Source organism: Manis pentadactyla, chromosome 5 (assembly GCF_030020395.1).
Source record: "Manis pentadactyla isolate mManPen7 chromosome 5, mManPen7.hap1, whole genome shotgun sequence".
Taxonomy (NCBI): Eukaryota; Metazoa; Chordata; class Mammalia; order Pholidota; family Manidae; genus Manis; species Manis pentadactyla.
This window is the reverse complement of record NC_080023.1, coordinates 45,098,397-45,116,925: the sequence shown is the minus strand read 5'-3', so window position 1 is coordinate 45,116,925 and position 18,529 is coordinate 45,098,397. Positions and strand designations below refer to the sequence as shown.

The 18,529-nt window shown below is 36.8% G+C and overlaps 1 protein-coding gene across 2 annotated transcripts in view; it reads right to left on the bottom strand.

Moving 5' to 3' along the window:
• CRACD (capping protein inhibiting regulator of actin dynamics) overlaps nt 1–18,529 on the bottom strand; it is a 280,742-nt gene that overhangs the window by 127,575 nt on the left and 134,638 nt on the right. For both annotated transcript variants that reach the window (XM_057502247.1, XM_036895229.2), the window contains exon 3: nt 13,422–13,570. In XM_057502247.1, coding sequence (XP_057358230.1) covers nt 13,422–13,467 — 46 coding nt within the window. In that variant the 5' untranslated portion in view covers nt 13,468–13,570. The remainder of the gene's footprint in view (nt 1–13,421; nt 13,571–18,529) is intronic.

Here is an 18,529-nt window from a genome sequence, read left to right as displayed (position 1 = left end):
GATCAGCGTAGTAAAATGCTATAGAATCACTACCCCCATGCCTCCCCCCGTACTACATTATGTCTGCTAATAGTAATGCCCCCTTTTTTTTCCCCCTTATCCTTCCCTTCCCACCCATCCTCCCCAGTCCCTTTCCCTTTGGTAACAGGTAGTCCATTCTTGGATTCTGTGATCTGCTGCTGTTTTGTTCCTTCAGTTTCTTTGTTTTTATACTCCACAGATGAGTGAAATCATTTGATACTTGTCTTTTTCTGCCTGGCTTATTTCACTGAACATAATACCCTCTAGCTCCATCCATGTTGTTGCAAATGGTAGGGTTTGTTTTCTTCTCACGGCTAAATAATATTCCATTGTGTATATGTACCACATCTTCTTTATCCATTCATCTACTGATGGACACTTAGGTTGCTTCCATTTCTTGGCTATTGTAAATAGTGCTGCAATAAACATAGGGGCACATATGTCTTCTTCAAACTGTGCTCTTTCATTCTTTGGGTAAATTCCTAGGAGTGGAATTGCTGGGTCAAATGGTGTTTCTATTTTGAGTTTTTTGAGGAACTCCATACTGCTTTCCACAATGGGTGAATAGTTTACATTCCCACCAGCAGTGTAGGAGGGTTCCCCTTTCTCCATAACCTCGCCAACATTTGTTGTTTGTTTTTTGGATGGTGGCGATCTTAACTGGTGTGAGATGATATCTCATTGTGGTTTTAATTTGCATTTCTCTGATGATTAACAATGTGGAGCATCTTTTCATGTGTCTGTTGGCCATCTGAATTTCTTCTTTGGAGAAGTGTCTGTTCAGCTCCTCTGCCCATTTTTTAATTGGCTTATTTGCTTTTTGTTTGTTGAGGTGCGTGAGCTCTTTATATATTTTGGATGTCAACCCTTTATCGGATCTGTCACTTATGAATGTATTCTCCCATACTGTGGGATGACTTTTTGTTCGATTGATGGTGTCCTTTGCTGTACAGAAGCTTTTTAGCTTGACATGGTTCCACCTGTTCATTTTTTCTTTTGTTTCCCTTGCCCAGGGAGATACATTTATGAAGAAGTCACTCATGTTTATGCCCAAGAGATTTTTGCCTGTGTTTTTTTCTAAGAGTTTTATGGTTTCATGACTTACATTCAGGTCTTTGATCCATTTCGAATTTACTTTTGTGCATGGGGTTAGACAATGATCCAGTTTCATTCTCTTACATGTAGCTATCGTGTTTTGCCAACACCAGCTGAAAAGGCTGTCATTTCCCCACTGTATATCCATGGCTCCTTTATCATATATTAATTGACCATATATGCTTGGATTAATATCTGGAGTCTCTATTCTGTTCCACTGGTCTGTGGGTCTGTTATTGTGCCAGTACCAAATTGTTTTGATTACTGTGGTTTTGTAGTAGAGCTTGCTTGAAGTTGGGGAGCATAATCCACCCAGCTTTATTCTTCCTTCTCAGGATTGCTTTGGCTATTCGGGGTCTTTTGTGGTTCCATATGAATTTAAAACTATTTGTTCTAGTTCGTTGAAGAATGCTGTTGGTATTTTGATGGGGATTGCATTGAATCTGTAAATTGCTTTAGGCAGCATGGCCATTTTGACAATATTAATTCTTCCTAGTCAAGAGCATGGGATGAGTTTCCAATTGTTAGTGTCCTCTTTAATTTCTCTTAAGAGTGTCTTGTAGTTTTCAGGGTATAGGTCTTTCACTTCCTTGGTTAGGTTTATTTGCAAGGTAACCTTTTATATGTACCTACATTAAGGAAATGACATTCCCTCTGGAGTTGACAGTGCCTCTCCAAACTCATCTCCTATTACTCTACCTCCTACTCACTCTGCTCCAGCTCACTAGTGTCTTGTCTGTGCATGGAACACTCTATCATGTTCCCTCCTTAGGGCCTTTGCAGTAGCTGCTCCTTCTGCCTGGAACATGCCCAAGGTAACTCCCTGACTTCCTGTCTAGTCTTAGTGAGACTGATGCTGGTCAGTCTATTTAACACCAAAATTGTACTCTTGCCACACCCAGTACTCCCATTCCATTTACTAAGATCTCTTTTTTCTTTTACCATATTCTTATTGGCTTCTAATATTCAAGGAATTTATTTCTCTATTATATGTATTATTTATTGTCTGTCTCCTGCCATGCTAGACTAATAAGCTCCATAAGGGCAGAGATTTTCAATTCTTTTGTTCACTAATGTGAAAAGCATCTAGAATAGTACCTATTTCATAATAGGTCCTCAACAAAGATCTCTTTAAAATCCATTACATATTTATTTTTAATTAGGCCACAAAATAAGTCCCAATGAATTCAAGAAGATGGAAATCATATGAAGCATCTTTTCTGAGCACAACAGCATGAACCTTGAATTCAATTATGAGAAAATAAACTAGAAAAAAAACCAAACAGATGAAGTAGCTAAATAACATGCTACTAAATAACAAATGTGCCCATGAAAATCAAAGAGGAACTTTAAAAAAGTAGCTGGACACAAGTGAAAATAGAAACACAATGGTTCAAAGTCTTTCGGATACAGCAAAAACAGTCTAAGAGCTCTTGAACTGTTATTGTTTAAGAAACAAGAAAAAAATCTCAAACAGTAACCCCGTACCTAAAGGAACCAGAAAAAGAAGAAAAAACAAATCCCAAAGTTAGTATAAGGAAAGAAATAATAATCAGAGCAGAAATACGTTAAAAAGCCTAAGAAATAAAAGAGAAGTACAATAAAACAAAGAACTGGATTTTTGCAATGATAAGCAGAACTGATAAACCTTCAGCCAGACAAATCAGGAAAAACGACTCAAATAAATAAAATTAAAAAGGAAAGAGAAGTTACAATTGACACCACAGAAATACAAAGGATTATAAGAGAATTATAAAACATTACATGTCAACAAATTAGACAACCTAGAAGAAACAGATAAATACCTACAAGCATATAATCTTCCTAGACTGAACCGAGAAAAAGTAGAAAATCTTAACAGAGTGATACATAATAATGAAAATAAATAAGCAATAAAAAAAACTCCCAACAAACAAAACTCTGAGAACGAGATGGTTTAATAGGTAAGTTGTACCCAACATTTAAAGACAAGCTAATACTTATCCTTTTCAAATTACTCCAAAAACATAGAAGAGGAAGGAATGCTTCCAAATTCATTTTACAAAACTAGCATTATAATGTATCAAAACTAGACAGACACTACAAAAAAAATAAAATAAAATTTCAGACCAATATTCCTGAAGAACACAGATTCAAAAATCTTCAACAGGAGGAGCTCAAGATGGCGGTGTCAGTAGGGCAGCAGAAATCTCCTCCCAAAACCATATATATTTTGGAAAATACAGCAAATACAACTATTCCTAAAAGAGAGACCAGAAGATACAGTACAACAGACAGGCTACGTCTACATCTGCGAAAATTCACCATCCCATGAAAAGGGTAAGATACAAAGCCATGACCCGGTGGGACCTGAGCACCCCCCCACCCCAGATCACCAGCGGAAGGAAAAGAAAAAGAGTGGAGAGGGAGTGGAAGCACAGGTCTGCTAAATAATCAGCCCTAGTAATCTGCACTGGGAGCAAAGACACACCTCGCATAGGGTACTGGATATTAGAGAAACAGAAAAGTAAAATCCAAGATGGAGATTGGGAGTGGGTCAACACAGATGGCTCCCCTGGGACAAAGGAAAAGACGGAACTTTAAAAGTCTTAAAAGGACAGGGGTTTAACAGGTGGACAAAATCAACCCAGCACACTCAGCCCAGCCCAGCAGGCTGGGAATCTTTAGGAATGTCAGGCCCCCTAACCCCTGGGTGGCAACGCAGCTCTGAAGCCCCTCATGGCAGCCTACCATTCACTCCCCACCACCAGCGCTGCAAGCAAACTGGGTGACCCGCCCACAGCAACCACACAGAGTCTTCTCCCAGTGCACAGCTAACCAGGACAGACCCAGAGGTTTCCCGACACAGGCAGAGGAAGCCAGAGGAAGATCTGAAGGCAAGAAGGGGCGCGGTTCTCGCAGGAGAACACATGCAGGGCATCTGCGATCCCCTGCAGTACTCTAGGCTATTCCAAGGGCCTCCCCACCCAAGGCAGCTCAGGAGATTAACCCAGAGACTGCTCCCGGAGTGTGGGTAACTGGCACAGGCAACAGAGAAGGGCAAGGTGACCAGAAAGCAGGAAGGGACTTTGTTCTCACAGCTGAAACACACACCACCTGCTGGCAATCACTTCTATCGCCACTAAAAGGCAGAAGAATCTGGTCCAGTCAAAAATCACTCAACCCCAGAGAGAGGGCCTGCCAAGACAGATATAACCAATCTTCCTGAAAGAGAATTCAAGATAAAAGTCATAACCATGCTGATGGACCTGCAGAGAAATATGCAAGAGCTAAGGGATGAAGTCTGGAGGGAGATAACAGAAATGAAACAAACAATAGAAGGATGTAAGAGCAGACTGGACGAGGTGCAGGAGACTGTTCATGGAATAGAAATCAGAGAACAGGAATACAGAGAAGCTGACGCAGAGAGAGATAAAAGGATTTCTAGGAATGAAAGAATATTAAGAGAACTATGTGACCAATCCAAATGGAACAATATTTGCATTATAGGGGTACCAGAAGAAGAGAGACAAAAATGGATAAAAGTGTCTTGGAAGAAATAATTGCTGAAAATTTTCCCATGCTGGGGAAAGTAATAGTCTCCCACACCATGGAAGCCCACAGATCTCCCAAAAAAAGGGACCCAAGGAGAACAACAATAAGACATGTAATAATGAAAATGGCAAACACCAAACACAAGGTGAGGGTATTAAAGGCAGCCAGAGAGAGAAAAAAGATCACTGACAAAGGAAAACCCACCAGGCTATCAGACTTCTCAACAGAAACCTTACAGGCCAGAAGAGAATGGCATGATATAGTTAATGCAATGCAACAGAAGGGCCTTGAACCAAGAATACTGCATCCAGCAAGATTATCATTTAAATATGAAGGAGGGATTAAACAATTTCCAGATAAGCAGAAGGTGCGGGAATTTGCCTCTCACAAACCACCTCTACAGGGTATTTTAAAGGGACTGCTGTAGAAGGAAGTACTCCAAAGGCTAAATAGATGTCAACAGAGAAAATAAAACCACAGCAAAGCAAGCAGACCGATCAAATACTAACTAAAGACAAAAAATAAAATCAGCTATTTACAAAAGCAGTCAAAGGAAACACAAAAGGGTACAGAATGAAACACCTAACATATAAAGAGTGGAGGAGGAAGAATAAAAAGGGAGAGAAATAAAGAATTATCAGACTGTGTTTATAATAGCATAATAAGTGAGTTAAAGTTACACACGTAGATAGTAAAGAAACTACCCTTGAGCCTCTGGTAACCATGAATCCAAAGCATGCAATGGAAATAAGTACATATCCATCGAAAATCACCCTAAATGTAAATGGACTGAATGCACCAATCAAAAGACACAGAGTAACAGAATGGATAAAAAAGCAAGACCCATCTATATGCTGCTTACAAGAGACTCACTCACCTCAAATCCAAAGACATACACACACTAAAAGTGAAGGGATGGAAAAAGATATTTCATGCAAACAATAGGGAGAAAAAAGCAGGTGTTGCAGTACATGTATCAGACAAAATAGACTTCAAAACAAACAAATTAACAATAGATAAAGAAGGACATTACATAATGATAAAGGAGTCAGTCCAATAAGAGGATATAACCACTCTAAATATATAGGCACCCAACACAGGAGCACAGACATATGTGAAACAAATACTAACAGAATTAAAGGGGGAAATAGAATGCAAGTATTCATTTTAGGAGACTTCAACACACCACTCACTCCAAAGGACAGATCAACCAGACAGAAAATAAGTAAGGACACAGAGGCACTGAACAACACACTAGAACAGATGGACCTACCAGACATTTACAGGACTCTCCACCCAAAAGAAGCAGGATACACATTCTTCTCAAGTGCACATGGAACATTTTCCAGAATAGACCACATACTAGGCCACAAAAAGAGCTTCAGTAAATTCAAAAACAGTAAAATTCTACCAACCAACTTCTCACATCACAAAGGTATAAAACTAAAAATAAATTTTACAAAGAAAACAAAAAGGCTCACAAACACATGGAGGCTTAACAACATGCTCTTAAATAATCAATGAATCAATGAACAAATTAAAACAGAGATCAAGCAATATATGGAGACAAATGAAATCAACAGCACAAAGCTCCAACTTCTGTGGGACACAGCGAAGGCAGTTCTAAGAGGAAAGTTTATAGCAATCCAGGCCTATTTAAAGAAGGAAGAACAATCCCAAATGAATAGTCTAAAGTCACAATTATTGAAACTGGAAAAAGGAGAACAAATGAGGCCCAAAGTCAGCAGAAGGAGGGACATAATAAAGATCAGAGAATAAATAAATAAAATTGAGAAGAATAAAAAATCAATGAAACCAAGAGCTGGTTCTTTGAGAAAATAAACAAAATAGATAAATACCTAGCCAGACTTACTAAGAGAAACAGAGAATCTACACACATAAACAGAATCAGAAATGAGAAAGGAAAAATCATGATGGGCACTACAGAAATACAAAAAATTATTAGAGAATACTATGAAAATCTATATGCTAACAAGCAGGATAACCTAGAAGAAATGGACAACTTCCTAGAAAAACACAACCTTCCAAGACTGACCAAGGAAGAAATAGGGAATCTAAACAGACCAATTCCAAGCAATGAAATTGAATCAGTAATCAAAAAACTACTTAAGAACAAAACTCCCAGGCCAGATGGACTCAGCACTGAATTTACCAGACATTTAGAGAAGACATAATACCTATTGTCCTTAAAGTTTTCCAAAATATCGAAGAGGAGGGAATACTTCCAAACTCATTCTATGAAGCCAGCATGACATACCAAGACCAGGCAAAGACCCCACAAAAAAAGAAAATTACAGACCAATATCCCTGATGAACATAGATGCAAAAATACTCAACAAAAAATTAGCAAACCGAATTAAAAAACACATCAAAAGGATCATATTCCATGATCAAGTGGGATTCATCTCAGGGATGCAAGGATGGTACAACATTCGAAATTCCATCAACATCATCCACCACATCAACAAAAACCATATGATCATCTCCATAGATGCTGAAAAAGCATTCAACAAAATTCAACATCCATTCATGATAAAAACTCTCAACAAAATGGGAATAGAGGGCAAGTACCTCAACATAATAAAGGCCAAATATGACAAACCCACAGCCAACATCATACTTAACAGCAAGAAGCTGAAAGCTTTTCACCTATGATTGGGAACAAGACAGGGATGCCCACTCTCCCACTTACATTCAACATAGTACTTGAGGTCCTAGCCATGGCAATCAGACAAAACAAAGAAATACAAGGCATCCAGACTGGTAAAGAAGAAGTCAAAGTGTCACAATTTGCAGATGACATGATATTGTACATAAAAACCCAAAGGTCTCCACTCCAGAACTACTAGAACTAATATCTGAATTCAGCAAAGTTGTGGGATACAAAATTAATACACAGAAATCTGTTGCTATCCTATACACTAACGATGAACTAGCAGAAAGAGAAATCAGGAAAACAATTCCATTCACAATTGCATCAAAAAGAATAAAATACCTAGGAATAAATCTAACCAAGTAAGTGAAAGACCTATACGCTGAAAACAACAAAACACTCTTTTAAGAGAAATTAAAGAATATGCTAATAAATGGAAACTCATCCCATGCTCTTGGATAGAAAGAATTAATATAGTCAAAATGGTCATCCTGCCTAAAGCCATCTACGGATTCAATGCAATCCCCATCAAAATACCAACAGCATTCTTCAACAAACTGGAACAAATTGTTCTAAAATTCATATGGAACCACAAAAGACCCCGAATAGCTAAAGCAATCCTGAGATGGAAGAATAAAGCTGGGAGGGATTATGCTCCCCCACTTCAAGCTCTACTACAGCACCACAGTAATCAAGACAATTTGGTACTGGCACAAGAACAGCGCTATAGGTCAATGGAACAGAAAAGAGTCCAGATATAAAACCACACATATATGGCCAGTTAATATATGATAAAGGAGCCATGGACATACAATGGAGAAAGGACAGCCTCTTCAACAACTGGTGTTGGCAAAACTGGACAGTTATGTGTAAGAGACTGAAACTGGATTACTGTCTAACTCCATACACAAAAGTAAACTTGAAATGGATCAAAGATTTAAGAGTAAGTTATGAAACCATAAAACTCTTAGAAGAAAACACAGGCAAAACTCTCTTGAACATAAACATGAGCAACTTTTTCACAAACATATCTCCTCTGGCAAGGGAAACAAACACAAAAATGAACAAGTGGGACTATATCAAACTAAAAAGCTACTGTACAGCAAAGCACACCATCAGTAGAACAAAACGACATCCTACAGGATGGGAGAATATATTCATAAATGACATATCCAAGAAGGGGTTAACATCCAAAGTACATGAAGAACTCACATACCTCAACACCCAAAAAGCAAATAACCTGATTAAAAACTGGGCAGAGGATCTGAACAGACACTTCTCCAAAGAAGAAGGCCAACAGGTACAAGAAAAGATGCTCCACATCACTAATCATCAGAGAAATGCATATTAAAACCACAATGAGATATCACCTCACACCAGTTAGGATGGCCAACATCCAAAAGACAAGCAACAACAAATGCTGGCAAGGATGCAGAGAAAGGGGAACCCTCCTACAATGTTGGTGGGAATGTAAATTAGTTCTACCATTGTGGAAAGCAATATGGAGGTTCCTCAAAAAACTAAACATCTTCATGATAAAAACTCTCAACAAAATGGGCATAGAGGGCAAGTACCTCAACATAATAAAGGCCATATATGATAAACCCACAGCTAACATCATACTGAACAGCGAGAGGCTGAAACCTTTTCCTCTGAGATCGGGAACAAGACAGGGATGCCCACTCTCCCCACTGTTATTCAACTTGGTACTGGAGGTCCTAGCCACGGCAATCAGACAAAACAAAGAAATACAAGGAATCCAGATTGGTAAAGAAGAAGTCAAACTGTCACTATTTGCAGATGACATGATATTGTACATAAAAAACCCTAAAGACTCCACTCCAAAACTACTAGAACTAATATCAGAATTCAGCAAAGTTGCAGGATACAAAATTAACACACAGGAATCTGTGGCTTTCCTATACACTAACAATGAACTAATAGAAAGAGAAATCAGGAAAACAATTCCATTCACAATAGCATCAAAAAGAATAAAATACCTAGAAATAAACCTAACCAAGGAAGTGAAAGACCTATACACTGAAAACTACAAGACACTCTTAATAGAAATTAAAGAGGTCACTAACAAATGGAAACTCATCCCACGCTTGTGGCTAGGAAGAATTAATATCGTCAAAATGGCCATCCTGCCCAAAGCAATATACAGATTCGATGCAATCCCTATCAAATTACCAACAGCATTCTTCAATGAACTGGAACAAATAGTTCAAAAATTCATATGGAACCGTCAAAGACCCCGAATAGCCAACACAATCCTGAGAAGGAAGAATAAAGTGGGGGGGATCTTGCTCCCCAACTTCAAGCTCTACTAGAAAGCCACAGTAATCAAGACAATTTGGTACTGGCACAAGAGCAGAGCCACAGACCAGTGGAACAGAATAGAGACTCCAGACATTAACCCAAACATATATGGCCAATTAATATTTGATAAAGGAGCCATGGACATACAATGGGGAAATGACAGTCTCTTCAACAGACGGTGCTGGCAAAACTGGACAGCTACATGTAAGAGAATGAAATTGGATGACTGTCTAACCCCATACACAAAAGTAAACTCCAAATGGATCAAAGACCTGAATGTAAGTCATAAGACCATAAAACTCTTAGAAAAAAACATAGGCAAAAATCTCATGGACATAAACATGAGTGACTTCTTCATGACCATATCTCCCCGGGCAAGGGAAACAAAGGCAAAAATGAACAAGTGAGTGGGACTATATCAAGCTACAAAGCTTCTGTACAGAAAAGGACACCATCAATAGAACAAAAAGGTATCCTACAGTATGGGAGAACATATTCATAAATGACAGATCCAATAAAGGATTGACATCCAAAATATATAAAGAGCTCACATGCCTCAACAAACAAAAAGCAAATAATCCAATTAAAAAATGGGCAGAGGAGCTGAATAGACAGTTCTCTAAAGAAGAAATCCAGATGGCCAACAGGCACATGAAAAGATGCTCCACATCGCTAATCATCAGAGAAATGAAAATTAAAACCACAATGAGATATCACCTCACACCAGTAAGGATCGCCATCATCGAAAAGACAAACAACAACAAATGTTGGCGAGGTTGTGGAGAAAGGGGAACCCTCCTACACTGCTGGTGGGAATGTAAACTAGTTCAACCATTGTGGAAAGCAGTATGGAGGTTCCTCAGAATGCTCAAAATAGAAATACCATTTGACCCAGGAATTCCACTTCTAGGAATTTATCCTAAGAATGCAGCAGCCCAGTTTGAAAAAGACAGATGCACCCCTATGTTTATTGCTGCACTGTTTACAATAGCCAAGATATGGAAGCAACCTAAATGTCCATCAGTAGATGAATGGATAAAGAAGATGTGGTACATATACACAATGGAATATTACGCAGCCATAAGAAAAAAACAGATCCTACCATTTGCAACAACATGGATGGAGCTAGAGGGTATTATGCTCACTGAAATAAGCCAAGCGGAGAAGGACAAGTACCAAATGATTTCACTCATATGTGGAGTATAAGAACAAAGGAAAACTGAAGGAACAAAACAGCAGCAGAATCACAGAACCCAAGAATGGACTAACAGTTACCAAAGGGAAAGGGACTGGGGAGGATGGGTGGGAAGGGAGGGATAAGGGTGCGGAAGAAGAAAGGGGGCATTACGATTAGCATGTATAGTGCGTGGGGGACACGGGGAGGGCTGCGCAACACTGAGAAGACAAGTAGTGATTTTACAGCATCTTACTACGCAGATGGACAGTTACTGTGAAGGGGTATGTGGGGGGGACTTGGTGAAGGGGGGAACCTAGTAAACATAATGTTCTTTCTGTAATTGTAGATTAATGATACCAAAAAAAAAAAAAACTAAACATAGAAATGCCATTTGACCCAGGAATTGCACTCCTAGGAATTTACCCAAATGAAACAAGTTCCCTGACTCAAAAAGACATATGTACCCCTAGATTACTGCAGCACTATTGACATTAGCCAAGAAATAGAAGCAACCTAAGTGTCCATCGAGATGAATGGATAAAGAAGATGTGGTACATATACACAATGGAATATTATTCAGCAATAAGAAGAAAACAAATCCTACCATTTGCAACAACATGGATGGAGCTAGAGGGTATTATGCTCAGTAAAATAAGCCAGGTGGAGAAAGACAAGTACCATATGATTTCACTCATCTGTGGATCATAAGAACATAGCAAAAACTGAAGCAACAAAACATTAGCAGACTTACAGAACCTAAGAATGGACTAACAGTTATCAAAGGGAAAGGGACTGGGGAGGTTTGGTCAGAAGGAAGGGATAAGGGGATGAAGGGGGCATTATTATCAGCACACATAATGTAGGGAGGGCACGGGGAAGGAAGTATAGAACAGAGATGACAAGTAGTGACTCTATAGCATGTTATATGCTGATGGACAGTGACTGTTATGAGGTATGTAGTGGGGACTTGATAATAGGGGAGAATATAGTAACCACAATGTTGCTCATGTGAAACCTGAGCATAAGATTGTATATCAATGATACCTTAATTTTAAAAAAAAAGAAATATCATACAACCCAGTAATTCCACTTCTCATTATTTACTCCAAGAAAACAAACCACCAATTCAAAAAGATATATGCACCACTGTTTATTGGGATAGCCTAGATATGAAGACCACTACGTGTCCATCTATGGATGAATGGGTGAAGAAGATGAGGTATACATGTATAACAAAATATTAGTCAGCCATAAAAAAGAATGAAATCTTTCCATTTGGGATGACATGGATGGATGTAGAGGGTATTACAGTAAGTGCAGCAAGTTGGACAGAAAACAACAAATATTGTATGATTTCACTTATAATTGGAATCTAAAAAATAAAACGAACAAAAAAACAGTAATAGACTCAGAAATACAAAAAACACACTGGTGGCTACAAGAGTGGAGTGGACTGGGAGGGTAGCTGAACCAGGTGAAAGGAATTAGAAATAAACTTCCAATTATAAAATAATCATTTTATTTTTTAGTCATGAGCATGAAAAATAGAGTATAGGGAATATAGTCAATAACATTGTAATAACTTTGTGTGAAGACAAATGATAACTACATTTATTTTACTAAGCATTCCATAATGTACAGTTGTGAATTACTATGTTATATACCTGAAACTAATATAATACATCAAAGATTTCATTAAAAAGAAAATTTTTTAAATCCATTACATGTTTATTTTTAACTAACCACTTTACAGAAATAGAAGCTGTACATGTGCATTGTAAAACATCCAAAAAATTAAAACTTCAAATTCCCACCATCCAGTAAAATATCCAAAATTACAACAAACTAGAATTTTTTTTACCTTCATTGAAGTGACTCCCTAAGGAATTCCATCTCTTGAGGGAATATTTAATTTTTTCTTGAGGTAGGGATAACATCCACCGCATAAAGCATGACATGTGGATTAAATGAAATAATGTATCCAAATACAGTATAGAGCTACCATAACAATACAAGTATTGTTATTTTCTTTCCTATGATCTTGTCTTTAACTTTCATCCTTTCCCGCAACTTCTAAAAAGTAAGTAGCAGATATCTACAGCGAAAAAAATGGCATAATGTTATTCTTTCCAGGGAGGCAGGTGGGGAATGTCTCCACTCCCAGTGCTCAAGATGAAGCCCGCACATTCACAGTACCAAGCTCTCTGGTCCAAATGCCCCGTGAGACACAAGGCCACAAACCACACCACAGAATTTTTATAACAGCAACAAAAAATAAACAATGGTAACTACATTTTGATTTTACACTCTCCCACTTACAAAGCTTTTTCATATGAAATTTGCTCTTATAGATGGAAGAAGTGTGGCTCAGAAAACTAAAGTGACTTGTCCAATTTACATAGCTGATAGGAAGAGCTGGGAATTAAATCTATTAAATCTAGCATTAGAAGATCTTCATGACAATGTCTTTTAACTTGATATTTAGTGACATGCATATTATTACCCATCTCTGTAGAGTCCCACTCACAATAAATGAAACACTCTGAAGTGCTTTTTCCACAAGCTACTTCCCTCTCCATCCTCTAACAAATGACTTACCTATTTGAGGAGTCACAGATCCTTTCCTTGTGGAGTGACTTTCCATGAAAAGTTTCTTCTTGTTAAAAGGAAAATTCACCTTCAGTGGCAAGTGTGCCAGGAAATGGAGTATATAATTGAGAAAGCCTGGGAATCACTGCTCTTGTGAACTGTTGAGAAAAAACAAAATATCAAGAGTTTATATCTTCAGTCCTCTCTAGGGATGCCTTCAGAATCAATCTCTTTTCCATTTCTTGGCAAAAGTCAGTACAAAAGAGGTTTTTTTTTTGTCGACGTTTCCAGTGAGGTTTAGTAATATTAAAATTATATTCAGTAGCCTAAATTTATTCTGGGGCCTAAAAACATTTATTATAAACTGTTTCTATGTTTGAAGGCACTGAAAGAATCATATCCATGAATACTAAAGCTCCCATTCTTCTTACATACAGAATTCTCAGATTTCTCCTGCTTTTTTAGCTAAAATCCAAGGAACTAGAAGATACAAATTCAATCTAGCAGAGAACTTAAGGCAGGAATCATTAGATTATTTTTTCCTCCAGAGGTACCAAAGTAACTTTTCATTCGAATACCAATCATAGAGCTAATTAGGTTAATGGGCTCCCTGTGGGTAGTGTATGCACAACGCTTTCTAAACTTGCCAGAATAAAAACCATAGCATAATGACTATAGATTTTAACTGGGATGCACATGGGAGATGTCTAAAAAAACAACCTCAGATTTAAATATGCCTGATGCAAAGTCCAAGAAAAGAAGACAATTTTCTGGGGCAACAATACAGGAAGAAATCTCTCCAAATTTCGGGATCACAATGGGTGTCTGGCCCTTATGAGGAGTTAACTATATGGGATCAGAGAAGGACTCCCAATTCTAGCTGAGGGACTGGCCTGTATCAGAACACAAACATAAAAACTGTATACAATTATTTTAAAAACCTGTTTAAAATGCTACCAAGGCAGCCAGAACATAAGAGGCCAAAATCTTATGGAAAAGAGAAATAAAACTGAGGCAAGTCATTGTGTCATTTTTCCTTTCAAAACATCTACAGACCTTTAAGAGGCACAGAACAAAACTGTTGAGAAGCCAAGCAGAAAGCAGCTACTTAGAGACAGACATAAAGTGAGCAGACATTTTGGCAGACTCACATGGCTGAGGAGACGCCAAAGAGAAGGGAAGTACGTACAAGTGAGCCTGACATTCTGCCTCTCAGCATTTGCTAATTGATAAGTGATGTAAACCAAGAAAAAGGCAGCAAATAAAAGCTGGCTGGGGACTTAAACAGAGCTTTTGACAGTTTCATGGTGCTGATGCAATGAAAATTAAGAGTTCAGGGCCCACCAAAAAAAAGAAGACCCCAGGTAAATATTCCCTGCTTTTAGTTAGGACCCCTGAAGGGCTACATCCTAGGATGAAGGCCTAAAAAATCATAACCAAGCCCCAAACCAATTCAATCCCTCACTGGGGTAAGGTTTGCCATACTTTAACTACGTATCAGAAGCAAAAGAAAGCCTTCTGGAGAAAAATACCAGCATCCACAGCCTATAATTCTTTATACATAACATCCTGCATTCAGTCAACAAGGCATACCAGAACACAGGTCCAAAAACAGACCCAGAGGTGTGTAGAATAGTCTTTAAAATTGATTAATGTGTTCAAAATTTTAAAGATTATAAATATTTTAACACACATCTCTCAGTAACTCACAGAACAAGCAAAAAAAAGTGAGTAAGGATACAAAGATTTGAACAACACAATTAATGAACTCAACTTTAGTAACCTACATAGAATACTGCACCCAACAACAGTGACTTCATATTCTTTTAAGGTACACATGAAACATGTTTATAGAAATTAACCATATGTAGGAAGTTTCAAGAAATTTCAACAAATGGAAACCATTAAGGACTATTTTGAAACTCACTATTTTGAAATACTATTTCACAGGAAATTGCAAAAACAGTACCATTTTTTATGAAGTGAAATTTACATACAGTAAAATACACTGCTTTTAAGTGTATAAAATAAAAATAAAGAGCATTTTCATCACTTTAGGGAAGTTCCCTCAGGTCCTTTTCAGTCAAGCCCCAAATCTCAGAGGCAACCACTGTTCTCAATTCTATTACCATAGATCAGTTTTGCCATGTTTGAATGTCATACAAATGGGCTCAAATGGAATGTACTCTTTTATGTTTGTCTGTATTTACTCAGCATAATGTCTCCGAGATTCACCTACACTGATGAGTGCATCAGTAGTTTACTCCTTTTTTATTGCTAAGCATGACTATTCTCATTTTATTCCTATGCATGACTATGGTCCATTGTACAAAAATACCACAACGTATAATATATTCTCTTATGGAAGGACATTTGGTTGTTTCTATTTTAGGGATATTATAAATAAAGCTGCTATAAATATTTTTGAACAAGTCTTTTAGTGAACATATATTTCATTTCTCTTGAGTAAATAACTAGAAGTGGAACTGCTAAAGTACAGGGTTTGATGAATGTTTAGCTTTATAAGAAACTGCCATTTTCCCAAAATGGCTGCATCATTTTATATTCCCACCAGTAACACATATTAGTCTTGGTTGACACAGCCTCATCAATGTTTGGTGTTAGCAGTCTTTTAGTTTGAGCCATTCTAGTGTGAGGTTTTGATTTGCCTTCCTCTGATGACTAATGATGATAGCTTTTTGTGTATCTTCTATTGTGCAGTGTCTTTTGCAAGTCTTTTGTCCATTTATTAAAATGTTTTATTATTGATTTACAGGAGTTTTTATATGATTGTATATATGGTACCAGTCCTTTGTTAAATACATGTATTACAGATATTTTCTCCCAGTCTGTGATTTGCCTTTTCAATTTCTAACAGTCGTTCAATGAGTCAAAGTTTTTAATATTGATGACCTCCAGTTTATCGTTTCTTTATGTTTAGTGCTTTTGGTATCATTTTACAAATCTTTGCCTACTTTAAAGTCTGAAAGATATTCTCCTGTTTTTTTCTAGAAGTTTTATAGTTTTAGCTTTATGATCTACCTCAAACTAGTTTCTGTTTGTGGTGTAATGTAGGGGTAAGAGGTTAATTTCCCTCTCACTTATTTCAGCAACATTTATTGAAAAGAACTTCCCTTTTCCATTGAATTGTTACAGCATCTTCATTGATTAATTGACATATAGCACAATACACTTTCAATTAAGGCAGAAATCAATATAAAAATGATAATCAGAGAATCCACAAATGTTTTAAAAATAAATAGCACATCAAAATAATTCATGGGTCAAAGAAGAAATCACAGTGGTAGTTTTTGACTCAATGCAATGAGAATTTTAAAGTGGTGAAATGTAGGTAAAGCTTTATTTAAAAAGAATATATTAGTAAAATACATTCATTAATAAAATATATTTTTATATTACTATTAGCATATATAGTATTTATATATCCATCTCAAGGAAGTAGAAAAAACCAGACATAAATTCAAAGAAAGAAAGAAGTTAAATAATAGTAAGAGTAATAATCAGTGAACTAGAAAACCATGAGAAAAGTCAACAAAGGTGAAAAGCTGGTTCTTTGAAGAAAACTAGTAACACTAATAAAGCCCTTTAATAGGCCTCCAAAAAGCAGAGCCAAAGGTTCTCATATCAACTCTCTTATCTAAGAGTCTTTTCCCTCTGTCACACTGATTTCAGACTGATCAAGTCTCCTCATTTCCTCTATTATTCCCAAAGACAAGCCCAGAGCCTACTTTGCTTTAATTATTTACAGAGAAACAAATACAGAATAACAGAAATAAACATGGGGGACATTGCAAAGTTTCCACCATCTCAAAGATGAGGTCTTTGTCAGCAACATTATGAGGTTAAAACAATACTGATCTAATATTTGAAAATACAGCCTCCAAGACGTGAAACTGTCAATAAGGCTTTTTGAAATACTGATTTACATCCACTAAATTAGGAGCGACTTCAAAGTGCATAGTGTGCCTTAAAAAGAAACTAACAACACTACAAAGACAATATGATATGCAAGACATTTTCAAATTAAGTTTCCAGAATATAAATATAAATCTCTCTATATTTTTCACTAATGTTAAGTCACTATGGTACTCAATACAATATTTATATAATAAGTATTTTCAAACAAAAAAGAAAAACTTACAAACCATTGCAAAATAGTCTCTCTGCCACTGTAAGAAATTATTTAAATAATACACAAAAATCAAACATTTGTATTAATAATTTACCAATAATTAAATAATGCATAGATAAAATAGGCCATCAATCAAATTCATTCTGTAGTCAACAGCTGAAGAAAATATTGGTGGAGATTTGAGAAACTAAATATTTCTAAGTTACTCAACATGGAAAATTTATCAAACTGATGAAAGTACAGTTGTTTCTGTCTGAATAATGAAGAACATAAAGAATTATTTTTTAATGAGCCACTAAAAAAAGAAGCACAGTAGAAAAAATATGTGTTCTACAAATAAATGACTTCTTTAATAGAAACAATGTTTTATGGAGAGCTTATATACACTGATTGAGTAGAGTGAAAAAAGGAGTTCAGGAGAGGATAATACCACACATGAAATACATCCATTTCATCATTCATAGTCAAGTTATAGAAAACAAGGTGAATTCAGAGGGTGCCAAGTGCTATAGAATGTGACTGGCAGAGTTAATTTAATAGAATAATTATAAAATCCTATAATAACATGGGGAATGATCATGAATATCTTTTATACTACACAGTGGTTCCTTGATTATTTCATATCATCACACCAGAAGAGTTGTCAAATTTTAAGTCACCATTTTTCAAAGAACTAGAGGAAATAATCCTAAAATTCACATGGAACCACAAAAAACCTCGGATAGCCAAAGCAATCCTAAGGAAGAACAAACTGGTGGTATCATGCTCCCTGACTTCAAGCTATATTGCAAAACTACAGTAATCAAAACAGTATGGCACTGGCACAAGAACAGACCCATAGACCAATGGAACAGAAAAGAGAGACCATATAAACCTATGCATTTATATTCAATCAATATATGATAAAGGAGCTATGAATATGCAATAGGGAAAAGACAGTCTCTTTAATTATTGGTGTTGGGAA